At 41.5% G+C, this 25,528-nt stretch overlaps 3 protein-coding genes across 4 annotated transcripts; 1 reads left to right on the forward strand and 2 right to left on the reverse strand.

Moving 5' to 3' along the window:
• Positions 1-171: 171 nt before the first annotated feature.
• LOC109985884 (small ubiquitin like modifier 2) lies at positions 172-8,505 on the reverse strand. The gene is made up of 4 exons (XM_020636310.3): positions 8,348-8,505; positions 7,064-7,195; positions 3,362-3,433; positions 172-922 (listed from the first exon to the last, which is right to left on the reverse strand). The coding sequence occupies exons 1-4, from the start codon at positions 8,366-8,368 to the stop codon at positions 860-862; spliced, it is 288 nt and encodes a 95-aa protein (XP_020491966.1). The 5' UTR covers positions 8,369-8,505; the 3' UTR covers positions 172-859.
• Positions 8,506-9,179: 674 nt separating this feature from the next.
• Positions 9,180-15,916, forward strand: nup85 (nucleoporin 85). The gene is made up of 19 exons (XM_020636280.3): positions 9,180-9,339; positions 10,008-10,104; positions 10,216-10,372; positions 10,519-10,589; positions 10,684-10,727; positions 11,258-11,327; positions 11,447-11,568; positions 11,758-11,892; positions 12,463-12,585; positions 12,668-12,799; positions 12,905-13,005; positions 13,129-13,212; positions 13,308-13,373; positions 13,606-13,757; positions 13,846-13,963; positions 14,119-14,219; positions 14,713-14,864; positions 15,032-15,133; positions 15,723-15,916. The coding sequence occupies exons 1-19, from the start codon at positions 9,307-9,309 to the stop codon at positions 15,819-15,821; spliced, it is 1,959 nt and encodes a 652-aa protein (XP_020491936.1). The 5' UTR covers positions 9,180-9,306; the 3' UTR covers positions 15,822-15,916.
• Positions 15,917-15,948: 32 nt separating this feature from the next.
• Positions 15,949-25,358, reverse strand: gga3b (golgi associated, gamma adaptin ear containing, ARF binding protein 3b). 2 transcript variants are annotated; one of them, XM_020636278.3, is made up of 17 exons: positions 25,298-25,358; positions 24,156-24,240; positions 23,996-24,071; positions 23,816-23,914; positions 23,611-23,734; positions 23,414-23,517; positions 22,791-22,871; positions 22,506-22,643; positions 22,088-22,169; positions 21,860-21,985; positions 21,510-21,767; positions 21,122-21,204; positions 20,896-21,041; positions 20,522-20,808; positions 19,367-19,536; positions 18,610-18,720; positions 15,949-18,170 (listed from the first exon to the last, which is right to left on the reverse strand). In XM_020636278.3, the coding sequence occupies exons 1-17, from the start codon at positions 25,335-25,337 to the stop codon at positions 18,060-18,062; spliced, it is 2,121 nt and encodes a 706-aa protein (XP_020491934.2). In that variant the 5' UTR covers positions 25,338-25,358; the 3' UTR covers positions 15,949-18,059. The 2 variants fall into 2 exon arrangements, with proteins under 2 accessions (XP_020491934.2, XP_029133638.2); XM_029277805.2 differs by having other exon boundaries at positions 23,816-24,071; positions 25,298-25,355.
• Between the last annotated feature and the right edge of the window lie 170 nt (positions 25,359-25,528).

Consider the following 25,528-nt stretch of genomic DNA (forward strand, 5'->3'; position numbering starts at 1 on the left):
CTCCAAGGACAAATGGTTGGGAACCCCTGATCTAAAGATTTAATCAAAATGAGGCTGATATCTAACCCTAACCCTAACCCTTGTTATAAATCATCAAACTCATATGACTTGTATTCCTGTGCAGAAAAAAGGTCATACACTGTCACATTAGAAAGCCAGACAAAACGAGTGGAAGTTTGGAAAAAGACAATAGCTTTATTTTTAACAGGCATCTCAATAGATAATACAGATGTTTACTTAACTGGAACATCTCGACATCTCGGCTTCCCAAAAAATTTTGAAGCTCTGCCTAGTCAAAAGATTATTCAAAACATTTCCCTACACATCCATTACTATATAAAAATGTATAAAATCAAATAACTTTGACAGACAAATGACAATCTAGACCCATTCCCTAACTGGGTATAGCGCTCACAAAAGTGATGGCCAGTCCCAAAATAGTACACTTTAAGAATAGATTTACTGGACATTGAACGAGCATAGCCCAATGACATTTGATCAGTGATGTCAGTTTTATTAATTCTCCCTCCGACAGTCGTCGTCCTTTCTGTCTACAACCGTAGAAAAAGCTCTACAAATCGGGGAAAGCTAAGTCATTAAAATTCAACACAATTCATTCAGCATAAAAACACAAAACCTGAATGTATGTGGGGGGGGTATGGATGTTGTTTATGTACAAAAAAACAGAAAAGGATCAAGGGCAAGGATGAAGATAATATACAGCAGTTGTGTGTAGCAGAGAAGTGAAAACTTCTTCTGCGTGAAGTTCTGTTGAGACATCAGGGCGAGTTGCAACGGACGCAGCTGCTGAGTGACTGACGGGGGAAGGTTTGCTGTGAAGTGTGATGCATGAGGTCGATTAAATCAGGCCTCCCGTCTGTTGCTGAAACACATCAATTGTGTCTTCATCTTCCATTTCCAACTGTGGAGGATAAAGAAACACTTTAGTTTACATGGTACAGATTACAAGTGGGTTCAGATGACCTGTAACGGGTATGTCATTAACTGATATTCCTGATTTTTTTTAATCCATGACTTATCTTGAAGGTCAGGATCTCGTCTCAGAATCAAAATAATTTTTTCTCGGTCTTGGACTACTGTAGGTCGACTCCTTATTTTAAATCAAGACCAGTTAAGACCACCGCTTATGGGCTGTTTTTCCACGTCATCACTGTGATTAGAAGGAAAATGCGTCTTTCTAAAACAACAAATATTTTTTATTTATTCATAATTTCATCCCCCCCCCAATTACAGCCACAACCTTCCTGGTGTTAAGGTCTAAGTGAGTGACACGCCCGCTACACACTAGATGATGATTTTTCAGGGATATTTATGTTGTTGGTCCTAACTCGGTCTGGATCCCTAAATGTCTTGGTCCACTCTGGTCTCGGGTATCTCTCGGTCCTGGTAAGTGTGGTCTTGACTAAAACACTACTGTGTCCTTATGGAGATAAAGTCAAAGTAGTAACTTAACGTTTGACCTGCTTTGCACATAGACATGGAGAGTTTTTCTTTTCTTTTGTTTGTTCCCGCTCATCTCCTGTTTATTTGTTATTTGTTATTTGATGCAAGACGAGAGCACCATGACCCACAGCTCTGTTGACAAATGAGACTCCTCGCAGCGTTTAAACCGGACGAGCGAGTCGAGGAGGAGAGGTGAGAGGAACATAACGAACACTAACAAACACACGAGTCATTGAACTTTCCGTAACTGTGAGTGTCTGCTTCAAAGAGTCCGATCTGCTGTGGGATCTTTCACGTTTCATCAGTTAGTTTAATGTTAGCTTCGTTAGCAGAAAGGGCATGACGTCAGTCCCACCAGCCTGCTTCAATCTGTGCATGACTTGGCCCCAAATTACTTATCCAGTGTAATAAGTCAGCGCGTGCCACAGGGGTGTTCTGGCTTCACTTTTGTGTGCTTTTGAGTGCTGTCCGTATATATATATATACGGTCATTTGTGTATGCATGTGTGTAAGTCATTCATAATCCCTCAGGTTGTGCAAGATGTGACCCGCCTCCTTCATTGAGAAAAAAATGGAATGTGCAAAAACTTTCTTACTTCGATTGCTATGATCGCTCGTTTCTTTCTTCTTCTGGTTTCCAGTTTGGTGTTACTGTGTCTGAAATTGGTTTGGATCTACTACTACTCTCTAAGACCGTAGATATTCTGCCAGTTCATCACTTTTTAGACCAGATCATCCACTTTGGCTTTAAGGTTCCTCTTCCCATTGTCCCCAGTAAGTTTCTTTTACATTTAAAGTTTAGTTTCACTGTTGGACAGTTTCGTTGTTGCGAGGGTGGTCAGAGGGTGGTCTCAGAAGGGGCAATTAGCCGCAGCATCGACTGACATCGGGGACACTTTTCTGGGCTCAGCTTTGCAGTCTTTGAGGGTTTTGGAACGACGGGAGTCCCAGGGGCTGGATTAAAGATGCTTTTAATAAATGAATGGTCTCTTTTAAATGGTAATCAGTGGGTAATTCTGCTCTACATGCTTTTGTTGTTGTTTTTCTGCATTCTGCATGTTAAGACTCTTTTTCATATTTTAGTCCCAGTGGGCCCCAAACTTTATAAATGTGTGGCAGAATTTTGAAGGAGATCTACCTTAAAGGAGATCGGCCTTAAAGAGACAGCAGCTGAAATGAAGCGTTTCAGGCAGAGGCTGAAATGTGGGATATTACTGACACCAGTGTCAGACAGATAAGGAGGTTTTTGAGCTACACATCTCACAACGCTGCTCAAAAGGTGTCCCATAGTGACATCATTAATGGTGAAAGTGAGGATAATAGATCTGCCAGATTAGAACAGGGATTTGTAAATGAGCTCACGGACTCTCCTACCTACACTGCTGACTGTGGGTCGATCTCCTCTATATTTAACTGTTGGATTGTTTAGTCTGTGACGACGTTTATGCCCTACTATTGCACATAAGACGTGGACGTGGTGGGGAGATTTTTAGTTCTGTGTTCATCCCTTCATCCCTTCATCATGTGTGTCAAATTGTATTAAGACCTGCCATCAACTAGAGTGCCTGTCTCTCAGGTTCTGTCCAATGAGAGTCCAGTTCTGTGTTATTCTGACCAATGAGAGAATTTGAGAGCAGTCCATGAAGGTGCATACAAAAAAAAACATGAAATCCTTACTTTTAATAAATATACAGTAAGCTAAACTATATCAGAACATGTCCTGATGCATTTAGGAACATGTAAAACATGTTTGAGGCCGCTATAAATCCCCAGGCACACACTCTATTCCTTTGGTTTATATTTTATAACTGAATTTCTTTTTGTACATTTTCTTTGAATAAAAGCTTCTTGGTCTGATTTGGGAGCTGAAGCCAACCTTTCAAACCTTCAGACTTACCTGTGATGGCGTGTCTGTCTCGTTTATGGGCTGTCCATCGAATCTGAACCTGATTTGTCTCATTTGAAGTCCCTGTAGAGACAAACACATAAAAACCTTCGATGTCAATCAAACCATACAGAACTCATTTGTTACCACACTCAGCATCTTTTTAGTTATTTATCTTTCGGACCTTTTTGCCTTTATTGGATAGGACAGCTGAAGAGAGACAGGAAATGTTTGGAGTAGAGAGAGGGGGGAAGGACATGCAGCAAAGACCCGAGGTCAGATTTGAACCCACGGTCTCTAGCCTCTGTACATGGGGCGCCCGATGTAACAAAGCCCTTCAGTGTCCGTCAGAAGAACAATAAATAAGAGTTATACTTTGTGTTACAGAAGGAAAAAAACACAACCATGTAATAAAACTAGTGTGACAGGAACACACACAAATACTCTTAAATCACATTTTCTTCCTCTAATGCACTTTATTTTTTACTGCTGCACTCGAAGTGAATGACTTATTACTGAACTATAATTGTGTTCTTTTTTATTTGTTGTGTCATTTCTTTACTGCTGGTTTCATTGCACATTGATTTATCATGTCTTCAACATGAACATCACCCCCCCTCATGCTAGACTACATTATTATTACTACTGGGGGAGGCAGCATCTCAGTCTGCAGGGACTTGGGTTGGAAACTGGAGATGAATGACTAAAGATGTCTGAGTTTGGCAAATCAGCCATCTCTATTAGAGCTACACATCAAACCGAGTAAAATCAGAGAGTGCTGTAGCTTTGCTGAATTTAATTCTGAGATCAAATCAAAAAAAAAAAAGACCCAGCTCTTTCCTGAATACCTACTAACTTAATGATGATGGTCTCCATATTATTGATGATGATGATGGTAATGACGATGGTTTTTGTTTGATAAGATGGTTTCTATACTGATTAGAGCTCTCAAGAACTGCCGTCAATGTTGTGCTTTGCCTCTGGTCACTTCCTGTCAGCACCTGTGTGTCCAATCGGACTCAAAGCTGATCGTTTGCTCTTACTGACATTGTTCCCTTTTTTCTAGATCCTTGCTTGTGTTGTTCTTACTCTCTGATGTACGTTGCTTTGGATAAAAGCGTCTGCTAAGTGAATTGTAGGATTGTAGAATCATGACTCAAATCTACTCGATCATGTCCTCATCACACATAAACACATGACATTTGTCTAATGTAGTGTATCGATGTGTTATTATGGTATTGATGTGTTGCTTTGGAGATACATGATGCGGTATAGCTGTTTTTGTAGTGTAGTTTGTGTTCTGATGTTCGTGGGTCACAGGGAAAGAGTGTACCGTCTCTGCAGTGAAACAGGAATAAAGGAATAATGAAAAACATCTGCCTCGTGCTGTAGTTTTTTTTAAATGAGCTGCATGACGAACATCTCTGATTTGACCTGCTCTGCTCTCCTTTCTTTTCTTCCAGAGAGTTGAAAGCTCATTTGACTTTCAGATCCAGAGGAATGTCAGAGGTTGCCTTTCTTTCCACTTGTCCTCTCTTTTGTTTTCACAGTAGACACAGACACTCGTGGATGTGGACGTTGTTGTCACGCCTCAGGATGTGTCTGAACAGTTCAGCTTTAAGAACACAACTGGCACTCGTCCCGATGTAAACTCATATGAATACGTTAAAAGAATACGTCAGCATTCCTGCATCCCGTTGAAGGACGACTTCAGACGTGATTTCGCTTGTAACTGCTGATGGAAAAGACGAGATATGCTCTGTAATTAACACGTGGAATCACAGATGAGGAAGATAAGGAGGTTTGGTTTTTGGGTGACGAGAGAGATGTAAGCTTCTGCAGCTGAAGGGAGATTTACATCCAGACTCTAAACGCACCGGAGCCAAGACATCAGAGAGATAGCGCCCAGCTGGATCACAGCCAGTAAACAGTGAACTGTAACTCTCTCAGGGGATTGATTGATAATGTGACCGTGAGGAATTATTCTTTAATGAGCGTCATGTGACTTTTATTTCACGTTTGAACTTTTGGCTTCCTGCAATCGCCCGTCTCTTAATGTCACATAAAAATTCACTTTTGTACCACATATCCTCAGAGGACAAGGACTTTTACATTTCCCAGCCATAACATTGCATTATTTAGAACCCTGTAAAACTAAATCTCAAATTACCAGCTACTAAGTGCCTGTTTCACGAGTGCAAAGGGCTGAAAATGACTCTCATCACAGCCTATTTGTCTTCCAACGAGAATAAACATGTGCATACTTCAAAACTGTTGCCTGAAAGCATCAAGTAATAATAGTTATTTTGATGTGTGTGCAGCACAACTTCACACAAACACATCTACACATTGCACTGCATCGTTGAATGAGGACTACTGTTTTAGTATTAAGAAAATATTCAGGCCTCTGTCTGCTCGACTAGAGAAGAAATATTCCTCATTGAGAGGACTTTTCAGTGGCTAACATTTCGACATGTTCCAGCAGGAAAAGCTCTGCTGTAAGTAATGATGTTCACAATGGTTGACTTATATTCAGGTAGGTGTGCAGGTTCAGGTATCGTGCTGATGGCTGAATGGGGATTTCACCAACGTCTGTGTGGATGTCAAATCAGTGATAGAAGAAAATGTATACAATTGAAGCGATGCATTCCTCAGTGGGTGCATCACAGGCTGAGAAAGCAAGCAGAGCCTACATGTACCATAATGCATTGTGCATGAGCTTCTGCAGCTCAGCCTCGCTTCACGGCCTCCCTGCATCTGTTGACTCGGCCTGAAAGAAACAAGGCTGAACATCCCCGTCTGCCAAAACTCTGTCGAACGATTCCTTGACTAGTGATTCATCTGCGCTCAAATCCCACGGGATGTTTTTATTTTTTCCTGTTTCCTGTTTTTTAGATAGTTTGCGATGAAGAAGAGGCAGGAACTAGAAGTCCAGCTGAATAAGGCCTGTAGTTCTTTAAGACCTCTGACTAGTTTGATGCATCTAGAGGACAAAGGATAAAGGAGGAGGAGAGGATAAAGTCTACACCCTCTCTAGTCGGCACCAGCATTACTAGTAACCGGTTAAACTAATTAATAATACTTATTATTAGTCATGCCCGTAATGACAGTTAAATGTTGACTCTAAGGTGTAATGCAGCCAATGGCCACCAGCTGGGGCTGTAGCTCCGGTTACTGGCTAACTACCGCTCTTCTCTACTACCTGAATGTAAACCAGCACAGTAGACAGCTGGCATCTTGCAGCTCCGACCGGTTTGGCAATTATTTGATCTTAGAAAATGAAGATAAAGTTGCATGTAGGCGGTGTCCGGTTAAACTGGTATATCGACTGGAGAGATATGTAACCACATTCAGTACAACGAGGACCGCAGACCGGATGTGTTATGTCTGTGTTACTTCAAACCAATTTGTCATAATTTACCCGTAGATGCTGAGATCCTGTGTTTAATACACAAGTGTCTTCTTAACGTTAGACTAGTTAACTAGTCTGATTTGAAATATGCGTTTAATCGACTTTTAAATTAGTGGCCGGGGAGCATCCCTGTGGCCTGCTAACATTTAAAAAATCAAAGCTATCCTTCTTTGAATCGTTCCCTTATTAACAAGTATTATCAGTTTTTTCTACATTACATTAGTACACACCCTGTAATAAACAAACCCTGAAGTTTATGGGACCTCTGCTCCTAATCTACGCAGATATTAAGCTCCACCCACCTGTCTCTCGCAGTAGGCTTTCATGAGCTTGATGAGCGGAGTGTGTCTTTTGATCTTAAACTGCACCACTGATCCATCCTGACCCGCCACCTTCAGGTTTATGTGTTCGTTGTTTTCTGTCTTGACTCCCTCCTGCAAGATAAAGTCAGAGAAGAGAGACAGTTAACGTAGGCAGAGAGGAAAACAGAGCTGACCTCAAAGTGAGTGAACGACTCCACAATACTTTGTACGTCTCTTTATGGTCTTACACCAGGCAAAGTGTTGGAGCTGAGGGGGGCCTTAAGCCTCCTGACTAACAGCTACAACGCCCCTGCTTGTAGTTAGATCAGTCGCGCTTAATTATGCATAACTCTCGTATCCCTGATAAAATAAAAAACAGATGAGCAATAAAACTAAATCACCCTCAAACAGTGCGTGCCAGTTAAGACTAACTATCCTTTCCAACAATGTTTTTGTTTAATAGGCTGAATACAAGTTAGTTTTGCTGTCAAAATGGGGATTGTAACATGGCTCTGTATGAAACCTCCAGGCTTTTGGAGCCAGCTTCAAGTGGACACTCGAGGAGCTGCAGTTTTTGCGCTTCATTTTTTAACTCTGGAGGATGCCGCTTGAGTTTTAAACAAATCGTAAGGGTTTGTTAATAGGAAGGTCAAAACATTGCAAAATTTGACTAATAAAATCCAGATATGAAAATGAAGAGCAGGTTTATGTTGCTGAGCTGATAATGTGTCTTACTTTCAGACCTGTACCTCCAATCACCAGTTTAGGTAGGCTATATGTTGGTTCTCATCATAGATGTCTTCACACTTAAAATCCTTCCTCAGTCATCCATTTCACTTCATTTACGTTATAATTCTGTGTCTCTAAAGTTGGGCACTGCCTGCTGTAAGCACAGATACACTGAGATAAATTCAGCACTGGTAGTGGCATAAACAAATGATGACTGCTGAGTGCACAAACTTTCTCCCACTTGCAGGAATGTAAACACACATGATGTTTTCACAGTTGAATCCATCCATTCCCCTGACACTGATAAGCTGAAGCATGCACTCAGGATGGCTCCAGCTGAGTGTGATCAAGCAGAAAGCGACCTGCGCGCCTATGGATGCGCGTTCACAAACCTTCCGGTCTATCAGAGTAGGTATAGCTGGTAGTTAAAATTTAGCTCTCAACTTTAAAAAAGGTGAGACAAATCGCAGGAATTCTCCGTTTTTACGTGAGTCACTGTCTTACAAAACCAGTTAAATAATTTGGTTAATTGACACAATGTAGAAAAACACTCACCTTTGGTTTTTCATCTGCCATGGTCACTCTTTTGGCGCTTCTCTACGCTGCCACACAAAGAACACGTGTGCGCGCACGTACTCGTTCCCGATTAAATTATGCGAACCGAACGTGCGCGTCCACGAGCCGATGCGCGTCCACAGTATTTTGATTTGAATGGATGCAGGCGGTCACGTGGATGAAAGCGCGGTCTGGGCATGGGCGGGAGAGTCTCAATGCGCGTGACAGAGGCAGCAAGAAGCACATGAACGCGCACTCAGACGTCCTCCCTTTTGTTGTCATGTTTTTAAATGTTTAACTAAACAACAGCTTCTACTTCATCACACTGTTTGATGAAATACACACTGTACGATACAATCCTCCTCAGCATACTGTTCACGACACCACAGGACAGTTAGTATTAACATGTTTTCAGTTTCTCATCTTTAACCCTTTATATTCCAGCGGCCATCTTGTTTTTCTGTCAGAAGAAGAACCACATGAAACATAAAAGATAGAAACATGTACATCTAACAACAGGGCGTATTATTATTTAAAACATTGCTATTTGACTTAAATCAGTCAAATATGTTAAAAAATATTTGTTTGTAAACTCATAGCAGAAAATATTCTTAATTTATGTGAACCCCTCGAGGGTTTTACAGTCATACGACCTGTGTTATGTGATATTGTATGTATAATCTGTCTTTATAGTCTGTGTTTCCTGTTAAAAACAGCAACACCCGGCTGTGAGTTATTATTTACAGCCTATGAGCCGAAACACAGCAAGATGGAAAAACAGGCAAGAAGAAGGGCGGCCTTTCCATGACGTCATCACGCCGGCGTCGAAAAGGGGCTTGAATGAGTGAGGCGCGTAAGCAGCGGCAGCGGCAGCAGCATCGCACCTGTACGCGTGAAGCGTTTCCAGCCGAACAGTCAATCAATTCATAATTTAATCGTATTCGACATAATTATCCCCGATGGAGGAGGTGGACGTCGAGCCGGCTATCACCGTAAGTGACCTCTGAAGTGAAGCTTTCACGTGTTTTCTCCAACTTAAAGCTAATCATTGCTAACAGGCTAACTACAGAGTATATAACATACAGTATATAAAAAGTCATAAATAAATACAGTGAAGATTAATAAAGTGAATGTGTCTCTAAACATGTCACAACTGTCTAAGCAGTAAAAACACAATAGATAACGAGAGTTTATTAAACTACTATATTTACTGACTTATTCAAGAGAAATGTAACTTCATTGTTTTTGTTTTTATGTCGTTTAATTCTATTGTATTTGTTTGGATGATCCCCTAGTGTTTGTCATATTGTCTAACTTTTTATGAATTCGTGTTTTCTTTTATTGCACCCTTTAGTTTTGTCAGAATGGCTTTTTATTTAGTTTTACTGGATTAGCGTTATTGGGCAAGTCAGGTGTGTTTATGTAGAAGATTTCAGCAACAAGGTCATTCAAAGTTTACTTCACAACAAGACATCAAAAGCTTCAAGACAACGGGACTTTTACAAAATCACTCAAACAAATCATTAACAATCACAGAGGAGATACATATGAAAAATGTTTAAAAATCAGATCCTGAAGAAATAAAGAAATATGACATTGAGTAAAAATAAGAGATGGATAATGTCCGTGTAATGACCTGGTTCCTCTTCTTTTGATGCAGAACATCCCTGCTGCCAGTGATGGGAAGCATTTGGGATTTGCATGGGGTCCTGGTGATATCCTTACCTACGAGACCCTGTACCCCTATGCTTCCTCAGGTATGTGCAGCTCATGCGTTCTATTGCACAGATATCCAAACAAGCCTCTGCATTTTCACTCTCTTCCTTATTGTAATCATTTGATCTGCTTTTTTCTCCCTCCATCATTAGGAGTTAGAGGATCAGGCAGCTTATACATCCATGAGGTCAGGAAAGACGAGGACATTTACTCCCCCATTCTACGCAAACTCTTCAATGAGTCACATCACATCTTTGTCGGCCTGCAGATAATAAGAGAGGACCTCCCCAGCAAGAACAAAAAACCTCAGTAAGACCGCCTGATGGATAAGATCTCTGCTCCTTTGCATGTCACCGTAAAAGTTTTCAGGTGTAAACATTTACAGCTACAAAAGGAACTAAAACACTCACATAAATGATCTCATATCAGTAAATTGTTGTTGTCTTGCTCTTTAGATTTGTCAGCATCAGTAAAAACTATCGATCTGTGATACGAGCCTGCATGGAGGAGCTTCAACAAGCTGCTGGTAAGAATTATTTTCTGTTATAATTTGATTTTGAATTATCATTTCATTACTGAGGGATAATCAAATTGACCTGCTTCTTTTTTCCCCCCCGCAGTTTCTACAAAAGTTGCAGATGTGGCGACACAATATGGAAATCAGGTACGTCCTTCTACTGTATGTGCATCTCTGCCACAACGTTACAACTGTACAGGAAACATAGACTCACAAAGGAGGCCGTCTGCGTATATGTTATGTTATATAAGAAACAGTTCAGTGTTTATATCTATTTATTTAAGTTGAATATGTTGTGTTTTATATTTACATAGAATTAGAACATTTTAAAAGTTCACAGGCATTGAGCTTTAAAACACCGTCATAATCTTCCTACATGGTGCATTAGACAAAAACAAACGTATAGATGCAGCAAACAGGAACTTAACACAAAGAACAAAAGGAGTCTTGATGGAGTAAATTCTTATTGAATCATAGGAAGGATGAACAGATGGAAACATTATGGATGCAGATGTTTTAGTCCCTCTGTGACTTTCTTCAGTCTTTCCCTGCTGCGCCTCTAAATGTGAACATTTTAATGGACTGATTCATGATGCTTCATATTAAGGGGCTACTGCAGAGGATATCAGTTTTTTATTCATATAGTTCTAACCTTTTTTTCTGTTCTGATGCGACAGGTGTCGATTCTGTTGGCCATAGAGCTGATCTGGAATCTGTGTGAAGTGCTGTTCATCGATGCCGCTCCAGGTTAGAGTTACCTGTAGTTAATCTATCTCACATTTAATAACTTGATTTGAGTTTTGGTAAGAATCCGAAACAACAAGTCAGCATCGTAAGTGTCTGTGTGTGTGTTTCTGTGCCTTCAGCGGGGTCCCTGTTGCTCCACCTCCTGGACTGGGTAAGGTTGCACAAGGCGGATGTGGATGAAAAGGCCAGAGAAGTGCTGCAAAGTGAGAGCCCTGCTGAACACCGCGACTACTGGGATGTGGTATGTTCTGCACACACACACTGGGCACACACAAGCTACAGCACATCTAGCCCTGACTAAGCAGACGTTTGTTTTCTGTTACAAAGCAACAACAAAGACTCTTCTGCATTTAGCTCTACATGTTCTTGTCCGACATCGAGCACAGCGTCAAATGTTAGTTCTGAAATGTTTGGTGTGTGCTCTGTGCAGGTGGTGAGTTATGTGCTGCAGGGCAGGTTGGAGGAGGCCAGGCAGATGCTGGTGAAGCAGGCCACCCTGCACCCTGCAGCCAGGAACATGTTCAAGCTGATGGACACTCTGCTCAGCAAGATGCCCTTCTACAACGTAAGATCATCTATTAATGGTTCATCTCATTTTGTAGCTTCAGGTATGTTGATGATTGTATCTTCTCAATGGATTTGTTTTTATGTGAAAAGAGGAAAGGGACATAAAAAGTACTTGGCTTTTTGGTGCAGCTTTATGCAGCTTTTTAACAGTTCATTCTGTAGTTTCAGAAAACTAGAGATGACTGCTGCAAGATTTGATAATGCTGCAGCTGCACCATTATGCAGTTTATGGTGTTGACACCAACTTTGATTTGAAACATTCTCTTGGTGTAATAGTGTCCCTAGAATAAGAGACTTCCTATGTTAAGGAGGTCTGCTGTACCAGAGCTTCAAAAGAAAGTTGTCTACTGTAATTGAAGAGTTTAAGGTGCTATTTTCACACAAACAAACAAACAAACCTATGTATATGGTTTATGCTCCGTCTCTCACATCATGGTTAACATACACAGCTTAGTGCTAAAGTGCTAAAATATAACACAGGGTATATTTTTGTACAAGCCTGGTCAAATATCTGCCAATAAAACAACAAAACGAGGCGTGCATCAGTGACATGTTTGTAATCCTTCAGCCCGGTGGCACCCAGACGCTCACAGAGTTTGATGTGAAGTGGAGACACTGGCACGAGGAGGTGGACCGCTGCCTGCAGGACAACTCGTTCGCCAGCAACCCACACCTGGAGCTCATCTGCAAGGTCTGTGACCCTTTGCCCTCAGTAGCCGTAACCATCGTCCGTTTACTTCTTACCTTACCTGATTCTGTTCTCCTTGTTTTAGATCCTAGTGGGTGATGAAGACACTCTGCTGGAGCACAAGGGACTTCTGAGCACCTGGTACCACTTCCTGGTCACCAGACTGCTCTTCTGTCACCCCACAGTCAAACCTACTGAGCTACACTTCTATGCACAGGTACACTACCATAAAAGCTGCTGCAACACTCACACTTCCTACTCAGTGCTACAAAAATCCTGTTGATTGATCTTTTGTGTGTGTGTGTGTGGGTACTTACTGCAGTCATGCATGACGATGTTCTTGGACATGAGCCCAGAGCCCCTGGACAGCATCTTACTGGCTGCCTTTGAGTTCGACATCCATCAGGTCATCAAGGACTGCAGGTAATACCTTTTTAATAAAAACTATAGAGTGTCTACAAGCTACATACTGTACATGTTTATGACGACAGTCTGCTACTCCTCCAACACTTCATCTCCTTATGTCTCCACCCTGCGTCTCCTCAGCATCGCTCTCAACAACTGGTGGTTTGTGGCCCATTTGACGGATCTGTTGGATCACTGCAAACTCCTCCAGTCCCACAATCTGCAGTAAGGACTCGGTTTGGCTGCTTTTGTAATTCTAATCAGAAAATAACTTTAAGATTAATCTCTTAAAATAATCTCTGTGGTGTTTTTGTTTTCAGCTTTGGCTCCAACTTGAGAGAGTTTCTCCTCTTAGAATATGCTTCTGGTCTCTTCACTCATCACAGGTTTGGTCATCTTAACTTAATATGAAACATGATTATGTTTTAGGATTTATTTGTAAGGTTTTCTTTAACCTGAGGTATTCAAACTTTTTGCATCTTGTACGATAGAATTTCAGAGATTTAGATGATGATTTCTGTATTGTAGTAATACACAATTTAAATTGGTGTTTTGATTTGTTACATGCTACAAATGCCTGATCTTATATCTTGTTTTTGTGTGTGTGTTTGTGCACAGTCTGTGGCAGTTGGCCGTGGACTACTTCGACCACTGTCCTGAGTTCGGCCGTGTGTACCTGGAGCTGCAGATCGAGCGGGTTCCCTTAGAAACGGAGCGCAAAGCACTGAAGGTGCTCAGAATCTGTGAGCAGAGGCAGATGTCAGAACAAGGTACCACTTTCTTTCTCACACCTCAAGTTCCAAACCTGTCTTGCATAAAACACACAGACGAGACTGCAAAACTTTTGTCCTCCTTCAGTGCGGAGTATCTGTAAGATCATGGCCATGCGCGCTCTGAGGAACAACAGACTGGGCTCGGCTCTCTCTTGGAGCATCAGGGCCAAAGATGCTGCTTTTGCCACCCTCATTTCAGAGAAGTGAGTTATTGTAAAGACCCTCTGAGGGGCTTTTGGGTTCTATGGCAAATTCTCTCTTTGCACTAAAGTCTCTTTAAGCTCTTAAATGAATCACAATTTTTTTTTTTTTGCTAAACTTGTAAAGTCAACTTTAAAAGTGGTTTTGTATTTGTTAGGTTCTTGCAGGATTACTGCGCCAAAGGAACCTTCTCAGATCTGGACCTGATAGACAACCTGGGTCCATCAATGCTGCTCAGTGACAGGCTCACTTTCCTTGGTATGAAGAAAACACACACACACACACACATTCCTGTGTTGTGAGGTTTGTCTAACATCATGCACTCTTAATGAGAAGCTCTATTAATCTTGTGACTCAGCCTCTGCTGTGCTCTCACAAATTGAATTCCCGTATTAAGTGAAGGGAACATTCAGTCAGGACGGACCTTTTAGTCTCTATTAGGCCGTCACATGAGACTCAGATGTGTGCACACTGAGATAAAAATACAGTTTTGTTCTGCTTTGCTTAATGCAAGAGCATGTGACTGCATGTTTTTCTACTGGAAGAAAAAAAGAAACCGATTTCACACTCAGCTTATACACCTTACATTTACAGAAACTGGTTTATACTTTGTGTGTTTGTTTTGAAATGCATTGAGACATTATTTAAAAACTATGAACCTAACTCCTTTAGAGTCTCTGTGTAAAGGTTAGATCATGAGCCGGTGTCGCAGGGTGGAAACTGAGCTCTCTCTCTCTCTTTTCCCTTCTAGGAAAGTACCGCGAGTTTCACAAGCTGTACGGGGAAAAGCACTTCAGCGAGGCGGCCAAGCTGCTCCTCTCCCTCATGACGGCAAAGATCGCCCCCCGAAGCTTCTGGATGACTCTGCTGACTGACGCGCTGCCGCTGCTGGAGCAGAAAGAGGTTAGTCACTGTTAAAGTGTTCAGTATACTGAGATGTTAGTCTGTGAATGTATTATAGAACATGTCTGATGATGCATTATTCAACACATCTTTAGCGATAGTGTTTGGTATTGTGATGGTGCTCGACTGTTTTAACTGGAATGTTGATTTTTTTTTTTATGTTTCAGGTGATCTTCTCAGCAGACCAAACCTATGAGCTGATGTTTTGTTTAGAGGAGCTCACCTCCTCGCTGAACACCGCCGCTGTCGACGCAGACAGGCCCATGCAGGTACGCAGACCTATCACAAAGTCACCTTGATCCTCTACAACGTAAACTCTGGTTCAAAAACCCAATATCTGTTTTGTTACCATGGCAACAAAAATTTAATTTAGTAGGGCTGGTTAAAAATATATACATCAAATATATTTTCCCAATTCAGGGAAATCCTGAGATTGATTATTTACGTTGTAATGACACCCCACTCCAGTAGGGGCACTGTGGGTGCCGCAGTACTTCCAGACAACTTACTTTTACAATTTTATTCTTTGTTTATTAAAGAATATTTTAATCATAACATTTATTTTTTTTTGTCAGTTTGTCCTAAACTAATACAAATAATGCACACATAATTATTTAACAAATATTAGAAGGTACTGTGATTAGTTATCTGGGTATTCCTGTCATCTATGTGTAATATTATATCGATATCGTGACCCAAAGATCTGAAGTCTAATCGAATAGTGAGGTTGTGGAGAATACCCAGCTCTAGACTTTAGTACCTCGTAAAGTGATTTCAGGGACTAAAAATCTCTCATACCTTTACTGGACACTGAGTTCTACAGTCCCCAACATCTCTCCTTTGAATTCTTCCTGGCAGGATGAAGACATAGAGGTGACCAAAGTGGAGCTCCTGAGACTCGCCCTCGCCAGAAATCTGTCGATGGCCATCGTCAAAGAGGGAACGGTGGAAGCTTAAAGAACACAAAGCTCTTCTTTTTGCATTTTTTTGTACTGTACATAAAATTCATGTAATCGACCGTGCTCTTTGATAATAAAACTGTTTTCATTTGACTTTGAATGATGAGAAATCAGAACATCAAAGATCCATTTACAGAACCATTTATTCTTTCATGCAGCGAACACATGATGGAACATATTACAGTATGTACACTCTCCCCAAATCCACACGCCACAAGTTCACATAACTTGTCACAACGGGCGATAGGTACATTACATACTATGTACATTTACAGCCCACATCACCACGGATCAAAGACGACGAGAGAAGAGATTTTAAGGGACGATCAGGAGGACTGATTTTGTCAGCGTCCTCACAGCACAGATCTGCTCCATCCCGCCGCGACACACTGCAAAGCCCGACGTCTGCTCACAGTTTTCCCTTTCAAGCATTCAACTTTAAAAGCTCAGATTTCTCCGTTCACATTTTCAAGATTCAGTGATGCACTGAAATACTAACAGAAAATAAATAAGAGACAAATACTGACACTGTTAGAAGAGTGAACGTCTTAAAATACAAATAAAAACATGGATACCAACTGCTAGAAATAAATCTGCCTTCATTTACTTCAAGAACAAAAATCTAATGAAATAAAACTAGTTCAACTCAGCAGCTGAAGTCATGACGGCATATGTTGGCTAAAAACAATAGAAAGTGCAGTTGGTTGTCTTTTCTATAGAAGCCCTGAGAGGACATTCATCCTTAAATTAGATTTGACTGTTTTCCAGCAACGACTCGGCTGTTTGCTCAAATCTCGACTTATTCGTCGCATTAGTTTGGGATAAAGACCAACGTTGTTTTCTCGGGGGTTACGACATACATGAGAAACGAGATCAGAAGAAAACAGTCACATAAATTGTGAAAAACCGTAATATCCGGATTATAAGTCACAGAAGTTTACAGGCGCAGTCTTGTTTTTGGGTTCTCCCAGAAAGAACAGGTTTAAACTTTCTTATTGTGTGATGTTTTCCACTGTGCTCAGCAAAGTCCACAACGTACAACATCTTTCTGTGCAGCTCTGTCGCTCTTACCATCTTTTTTTCTGCTTTGTGCAGTTTGAACTCCTACGAGCTACAGTACGGTAGCGGAGCTCTGATGGCCCACGAGTTGCGCTGCCCACCTTCCATGGTCACTCGCTGACTTCAATTAAGGACTACACAAGGTTCATGTACTGAACAATAGACCATCTTTAAATGAATGATGATCTCATGAGGGAGAAAGGATGGTAAAAAAGTGGAGCCTGGCACACTGCTATGTGTCGCTGTGTATCCCTACAGCTAGAACGCAGCAATGAACGGGGATGAATTTTCAAACATTTCAGGTGGCATGCAGCCAGCATGTGATGGTGACGGCCGCACTGTCTGTAATGACAGCACATTTGTCAACATGTTGTACTGGGTTATTCGTCGCACTGGTATGTAGGACGCAGCCAACTTTTTAGATTAAAAAAGAAAAAGGTATTAAAAGTGCGTCTTATAGACCGGATGTTACGGTGAGTTTGTCCCCTAAGGGCTTCCGTATTTTACAACAAAATTCAACATTGGTTACCTCATCCAAAAGGAATAAAAATAAATTCAAAAATCTCAATTGTTGAAGTAATAAATCAATAAAAAGTCAAATATGTTTCTGCAGCAACGAGCATTGTGACTTCACTTTGATACATAACCAATGACGTCTCCACATTTACTCCAGTGTTTGACTATTACAAGAGGCCTTTCTTCAATTTCTATTCAAGTATATATTTTAATAATATTCCAACTAGAGGAATAAATAAAAGCACATTTGTTCTGTCTTAAACTCTGTTAGCTTCAAGGTGAGTTCATTTTAAATGAGAGGTCACTTTTATCTTAAAAGTCTCTGCTATGCTTCTCTAATGCGTTACATATTTAGAGTACATTTTAATCTATTAGAATATTTGTCTCCATTGCATTGACCCGTAAACATCCCGGCATGTATCTTCATTGTGTTAGCTTTCTGCAGATAATTACACACACGCGCGTCATGTGAATAGAAGAAGCTTCTCACTGCCAGTAAAAGGAAAAACAAACATCTATAAGGAATGTGAAGCTGAAAGGTCGAGTGCGGATTCTCCCACCTCTCCCTCATTTCTCTCAGGGATGGACGTCAACAAACGCACCCCTTCATGAAGTAAGAACCTCTCCGTTCCCTGCTGAATGTTTGCCCGTCGACACGCTGCTATAGATGACCCCACATCTCCTGAGGGGGGAACTGGTCGACCTCTCCGACCTCGTTGCACGGTCGCTCTCCGAGCGTGAAGTCCAGCTTGTAGCGCAGACGAACCTTCTCCTGTGAAGACGAACACAAACAACGTTATCTTCATCTCATCTAAACTTCTGTCACAACGACTTCACTACTAATCTACCAACGCTCAACAACATTTTATTACAACAATAATAAAGTCAGGCGTTTAAATATGCTATTGCTACATGACGCATTTTGTTGTTAACTGCTAATCATGACCCTAAAAGAAAAGTTTTCAACCCATGTATCTCGCTCGTTGTTTTCTGCAGAAGAATTTGACCCCCAAGTGAAAAAGATAACAGATAACACAACCACGTTTTCAAGTTACATTCAAGTTACACATTTGTCATGAGGTACATAGAATCAGAATCAAGTTTTTTTCTTCTCGTATCAAAACAGTAAAGATTAGTATTGTCATAATTATATAATAAAATATTCCAGCCCTGGTGTTTTTGTGATGTGCAGGTGTGACTGTGTGACCTACCTTTGTAGGGTTGGCCAGAAACATGATCTGTGTGATGGAGGCTGGAGGGAGGATGGGGTTAAAAGGAGCCAGTTCTGTTCCTGATGGAGGCTGCAGCTTCACCTTCATGGCCTGCAGGAGGATTAAAGGGACAGTTAGCAGAGTGTGTTTATGCTTTAATTACAGATTCAAGTCACAACTTCTTCAGAATCTTTCATTTCTTCCGAGAGAAAAAGTTTAGTTAGAGAGGATGTGGCTGAGAATAGGACCACAAAATGTTTACATTTGAAGGTTACCCGTTGATCGAACTGACTCCCAAGCCTTACATAAACTGTTACTGAAATAAAGAATGAGGACTGTAGATTTAGTATGCCATTACTGAATCTGAATTCCTGTTAGAAATCATCTTTTTACGATCACAAGGGAGGAGAGGAAGGATTACAGGGATCTGTCATCTTAAAGTAAATTCATTATAGTGACATGTGACATAAAATAAGTTGGCACATTAGAGCAATAATGATTTCCTTTCACTTTTTATTACAGAAGAGAAGGTTGAGACCAAACTCTTTGAAAAATAAAGTAAGAGGACCCAGCTAAATCCACCATAAGCCTGTTATGTTGACCCACCAGATCATGAAGTCTGTGAGATATGATATGTAAAAGATAGTGTCTAACCAGGATAAAATCAAGTTGATCCTCGTAAAGTTCATAAACACAACAATGTCCTTTTTTTTTAAAAAGAGGGAAACATGAGCGAACCAAAAAGTTCTGTGTCTACCTTTGGGACGGCAGCCTGCAGTACCACATTGTGAACAGGCTGTGGAGCTGTGTTGAGCATGGACACCACCATCACCAACACGTCAGGCCTGCCGGGGGGGCAGTCCGAGGCAAAGTTCAGGAGCATTCGAACGCCGTCCTTATCGTAGGCCGTCACAGGCAGCACTTTACCTGAGGATTGACAGGACACAGCCAATCAGGAAGAGGCAGAGAGTCTCAAACAGAACTATGTTTTCATTTTTTATTTATTAGTTAAAAACAAATCATCTCCCGCAGCTAAAACCAACAATGGGGTACCTCAGGGCTCATTTCTGGGGCCCCTCTTCTTCTACATCTACATCCTTTTAAAACATCCATAACGCATATATTTCTTTTCGAAGATAAGCTGAAGATAAACTGTTAAATGTACGGTTAAGATATAATGATCGGTTTGTAAATTCCTTTGAAAAAAACTGTTCAAAAAAGTGTTTTACAAATAAGTAAATACAGTTATTTACACTGTTTGGTTCCACTTTTACAGGCTTGTGTTTGGTTAATGCACATTTTTGTTTTATTGTACACAACATGTCTCTTAACTTAACCAACTTGAAAATAAATATCCTAATTTATTGATCTTAATGCAGAAAATGACAACTGGTGAAGAAAACAAAAAATCCCAGTGTTTATCAGACCATGATTACTGCAAGGAAAACAAGTTTTTTTTCATTTATAGACAACATAACATAAATTTTTTAACTTGAGAAAACTGAGCTGAAGTCAATATTTGGTTTGCGTTTACAGCTTTCTTGCATTTGTTATTCATTGGGGCTATACAAATACAGATTGATTGATTGATTGATTGATTGATGCGTCTTGGCATGCTCTCCACCAGTCCGTCACATTGCTGTTGGGTGATGTTAAGCCACTAATGGTGCAATAACTCAAGCAGCACAACTTTGTTCCATGGCTTCTCAAGTGTTTATCGAATCAGTGCCTTAGTAAGTAGAATGAGGTGTGCCTGTGTTGAAATTCAACAAACACTGAAAGACAACTTTTCCATGCACATAGAGATGTTGATGAAAAGTCTCTGTATATTTGAGTTATGAAAATTGTCTTTTATCCAAACACCACTTAAGCCTGTTTTTAACTTGTACGCTCACTCCTCTCTTACACTTACTTGGTCTGATGGCCTCCAGAGGGACATGCACGCCGCTCAGAGAGGCGTCTGTGGCTCTGGCCGGGCTGCCCTGGAGGGGAGGATGGCAAGGGGACAGAGAGCGGAACAGCGGGCTGCCCGGGGCTGAACTCAGGCTCTGAGCCTTTGTGTATGACATAGCGGGAGAGCCAGGCATTACACCCTGAAGGAGAGAGGGTGAGGAGGGACAGCCCTGCACAGGGAGGAGGGGGGGCACTGCTGCAGGCGATCCGAAGCTGCTTCCTCTGGTCATCATGTGGCTGGACAAACTGACAATAACAAAAAGTGTAACAAAATGCAAAATAAACGTTGTTGAATGTTATTCAAAATGTAAGGAAGGGCTGAAGTCTCTGTACCTCTTGTGATCTGAAAAGCCCAGCATGGCCAGGTCCTGCAGGTTCTGGAGACTGTGTGTGGCAGCAGCTGGTTCAGGCGGCGGGGGCACCACTGGACCTGAACATGATGTAACACTCCCAAAGAAATCCACACCTGAAGCCGGAGCCTGCAGAGGAGAAAGAGGGGACAAGATGATTCATCTTCTCCCGTTGCACACCAACAGAAAGAATATAGTTCTATATGTACCTGCAGGGAAGTCCACTGATTGGACAGCTCGTTCAACGTAGGCTTTGCCTGGCTGCTGGTAGAGGTAGGGGGGTCGTTCAGTCCTAAAAGAAGGTACAGATATTTAGAGTGTAAGAAGAGAGACAAATCTTTTGGACCTGAAAGTTCTGGCAGCAGCTGGCTTACCAGTTAGCTTAGCCTAACTCTGCCTGATGTTATCAAATCAACCTACCAGCAAATAAAATGTCACTTTAAAGCACTTTAAGTTCATTTGCTCAATCCATGTCTTACAACAGAGCTTAAAACATTTTACAGGGCATTATAATGCAGACTATTTCTTGTCTGGGCGTAGTTCTAAAAATGCCAAACAGTTCCTTGGACCGGTTGAGTCATGAAAGGGATGTTCTACCTAAAGACAGCAGCTCATCATCCAGCAGAGACAGAGCAGTGAAGGCCTTGTCGAGCGGCGGGTGGCTCGGGCTGTTGTTCTGGCTGCCGATGGAGCCGAGCAGGTGTTTGGGAGGAGGGGGGAGGACCGGGATGGGGGAGTCTGTGAGATTGATGGAGATGGGGATGGGGATGGGGATTGGGAAAGAGGGAGGAGGGACAGGTTGGGGAGGGCTCGGAGTGTCGAGGCCGGCAAGGTCGATCAGCGTATCTGTGGTGTCTGAGAGGAAATAACAGCGGCTAAACTATTTATTTGATCTCAAGCATTATAAGGAATCTCATTTTAGAGAAACATTCAACAACATCTCTCACCACTTTCACTCTGACCAGCTGTAGACGGAGGCTCTTCCCTGTCACCATTGATTGGCTGCCCTTCCACTATCTTCTTGTAAGAGTTGATGACTCTGGAGAGATCATCACTGGCCTGCAGGATGTCACCTGAAGGGGGCGACAGGATGGGGGGGGTTACAACTTACTCACAATAAAACCTTTTTTCGAGACATTGCTTGTTAGAATGAAGACAACACAAAACTATCAAACCTAAATTGGCGTCATTGTCCTCGGACTCTGTGGCCATTTTGAAAGCAGAACGCCTCAGCTTGTCACAGCGCTCGTAGAGTTCCTGAGAGGAAGAAAAGAGGAGGTGCTGATTAAAATTCATGTACCTATCAACTTCAAATGATGACATTGTACAGTATTAATAAACTATCTACTGTAACCACAAGGAGGACTCATTATTTACAGTTTGATTCAGACAAAATAAATGTTTGAATATATAAAAAGTCCACCATTTTCTCCTTGTCTCCTTTGAGTGGGGACTAAATCTGGACAGCAAATGAGAAGATTCACATCCACGTTTAGGGACTTTGTAGGTCAGAGCTGATTCAGGTTTCTGAGAGAGAGAGAGAGAGAGAGAGTGTGTGTGTGTGTGTGTGTGTGAGACTGCAAGAAAACCCACCTTAATGATCTCCCTGTCTGATTCTGTGGAGCTGTCTTTATTGTAGTGGGTCAGCATCTCCGTCAGCAGCTTCACGTTGATGTTCACCTCCTCCAGTGTGTGTATTCGCTTTGTTACCTTCTGCACTCGAGCCTCATCCTGAAGAAAAACAAAAAACGACCAAACTGACAACACGTTTCATGCTAAACATCAAAATGTTCATGTGAGGCATTCAAAGTACTGTACAGCAGAAAATCTTAGCCAATAACACACGAGTTATACATTTTAAATAAACCTCAACGTTACCTCTTTCACCATGTTCTTGATTAATCTGTTGGCTTCCTGGAGATCCTCTGGATTTTTACTTCGCAGGAGCTCAGCAAGCAGCTAATTACACACACACACACACACACACACACACACACACACACACACACACACACACACACACACACACACACACACACACACACACACACACACACACACACACACACACACACACACACACACACACACACACACACACACACACACACACACACACACACACACACACACACACACACACACACAGGAACTCTTTAAACATCCGTTTTTCTCTGTGATTGCAGATGGGTTCAACAGGAATAATAAATATTAACACGTTTCCCCTTGAACAAATAATTCAGCTTCTCTTTTTGTCATGCTGGCCTTCACTTTTTGGATTAATGTATCTCAAACTCTGTTAAAAACTGAAGAATTCTATCAGTCCCTTTTCAAATATGTCCACCATTTGCTGGTTCAAGCTTCTAAATTGAGAGTTTTTTGTTTTCTTGATCGTTAGCTGGAATAAAATAAACATTTTTAGACATCACTTTTAGCTCTGGGGAAAAGTCACATCAATTAAATCCATAGATTCAGAGTGACTTTTCCCGCTCCTCTCTCACCTTGCCCATGTCCTCGTTGTCAAACACCGGGTGTCTGGGTCGGGTTGGAGGAGAAGGAATCAGCGTCCTGTCCAGCGGTAACTCGGGGTCCGTCGTAACGAGGCCTGATGAAGAGAGTGAGGACTGAATTATTACTTTGATGAAAGTCGTTTTTTTTTTTTTTTTTCACGTGCATATGTCTGATCATCTCAACACACCCTGCCTCCTCAGCGTCTGGTAGGCTTCACCGATCTTTACTTCGTTTGGAAAAGCAACAGTCCAGCTGTACAACATCTCCACGATCTTCAACTTCACCTTCTCAGGTGCGCTGTCGCCCATGTACTGGAAACAGGAGGTGGTTAAACAGAGGCTGTGCAGCAGGATATAGAATGTGTGTCATAAATGATACCGCACACTGCTCACCTTTGGAGACACAACTTTGATCAGCTCGTTCAAAAACCTGTATTTCCCGACTTCGTTATGAAACCTTCTCCCGCAGTTCTTCATGCACGCCTCCAACACCTGCACACAAAACCATGACGATGAATCCAAAGTGTTTGCTTCAGTAGATGAGAAGAAGCTTCCTGTCTGAGAATGTCTTACTGTCAGAGCCTGCAGGGCTTCCCATTCCTGCGGGGAGTGGATTTTATGGACGAGCAGAGGGACAGCTATCTGAGGACTGCAGGAGGAGGAAGAAAATCCACACTGAGGAGCTTTTTCTGACACGTTGTGAAGAATATTTGAATATATTTCACCAACTCACCCTTCCAGTTCCTTGTTGATCTGATCACAGAAGCCTATGATGTACTCCCAATCCTCCTGTCGGTTTGTTGGATGGGTGGCTTTATCTGCAGGAGACAAACATTCACATTCAATGTGGTAGCTGTGCAAAGCAGAAGAGAGCGGGGCGCTTGTTTTTAATGTAGTTACACAAAACTCTTCAGAATGCTTATACGGTGGTATCAATCAAGTATCTATTTATCTATAAATGATCTATTAATCTCTTATTGGACGTTCACCATCAAATATAACATCTCTGCTGATCTGGACCCGACCAAACTCTGCTCTACTGACCGTCTGTCGCTTTAAGTCCCGCAGTAAAATGAGCTTTTCCGCTTACAACACACTCTCAAGATGGACACTCTAGTTTCTCTGAGACAAGTTAAGACAATGATGTCAAAACACTTCACCACAGTGTGTGTTTGTACTGAGAATCATCCTCTCTCTGCTGAAATGAAATGAAATCTATAGTGTTTAATTTTCACTGGAATCACACCAAAGTGTTTAATTCTGGTACAGTGACATCCTACACATGTAGGAGGAAATACTCTGGATATAAATATTTTTACTCATAACAAAAACAAAGTTAATGAGTATGAAAAACCCTGTTTTTTATATTTGGCATGTAGAGATGGATGTCACAGACCAGGTTCATGCTGACTTTCATTCTTCGATCTTGTTTCTGATTTGCTGTTATCTAAGACAATTGTCCCTTGTTTCAATTCCCCTACATGTTAATGCTGCACACACATCCTGTGGTAAATATGGCTCCCATTGTGTCTAAACAATACAGTTCTTGTTATCCCTCTTCCTCTTTGTATTAGCAGTGCTGCTCTGTCATCACTCACAATGTGTCCAATAAGCTCCACAGACGGTCAACATCACACACAGCTGTCAGAGGTGAATATGATCCACACACTAAAGTGTTTTAAAGCTCTCCACCCACCCTGCTAATGATGCAGACAGTGGGGCTGTCACTCAGGACCCTCTGTTAGCTGTAAATCACTTTAAAAGCGCGTTGACAGCGTCGGTACCGACAGATTTACCGCCCTGCCGCCCTGAGAAAAAGCACCTAGCTAATTTACCATGTTATTTAATTCATAAAACGGGATTAAAATCACTCACTGAGCCAGGATTCAAGCGACTCCCCTTCCTGGTACGCCATAGCACATCAAACATCGCGTGATGTCAGCAGCGTAAACGCGAGAGTACAGAATTATGATTCAGAAAATAAAAAAATAAAAAAGATTTTTACCATTCTGAAAAAAATATATTTTAGCATTAGTATTTTTTAAATCAAAATGTTTAAGATAAACAGCCGATTTTTTGTAGCCGATGTAAAAAAAAAATAAAATA

The sequence above is a fragment of the Labrus bergylta genome, chromosome 16 (assembly GCF_963930695.1).
Source record: "Labrus bergylta chromosome 16, fLabBer1.1, whole genome shotgun sequence".
NCBI lineage: Eukaryota > Metazoa > Chordata > Actinopteri > Labriformes > Labridae > Labrus > Labrus bergylta.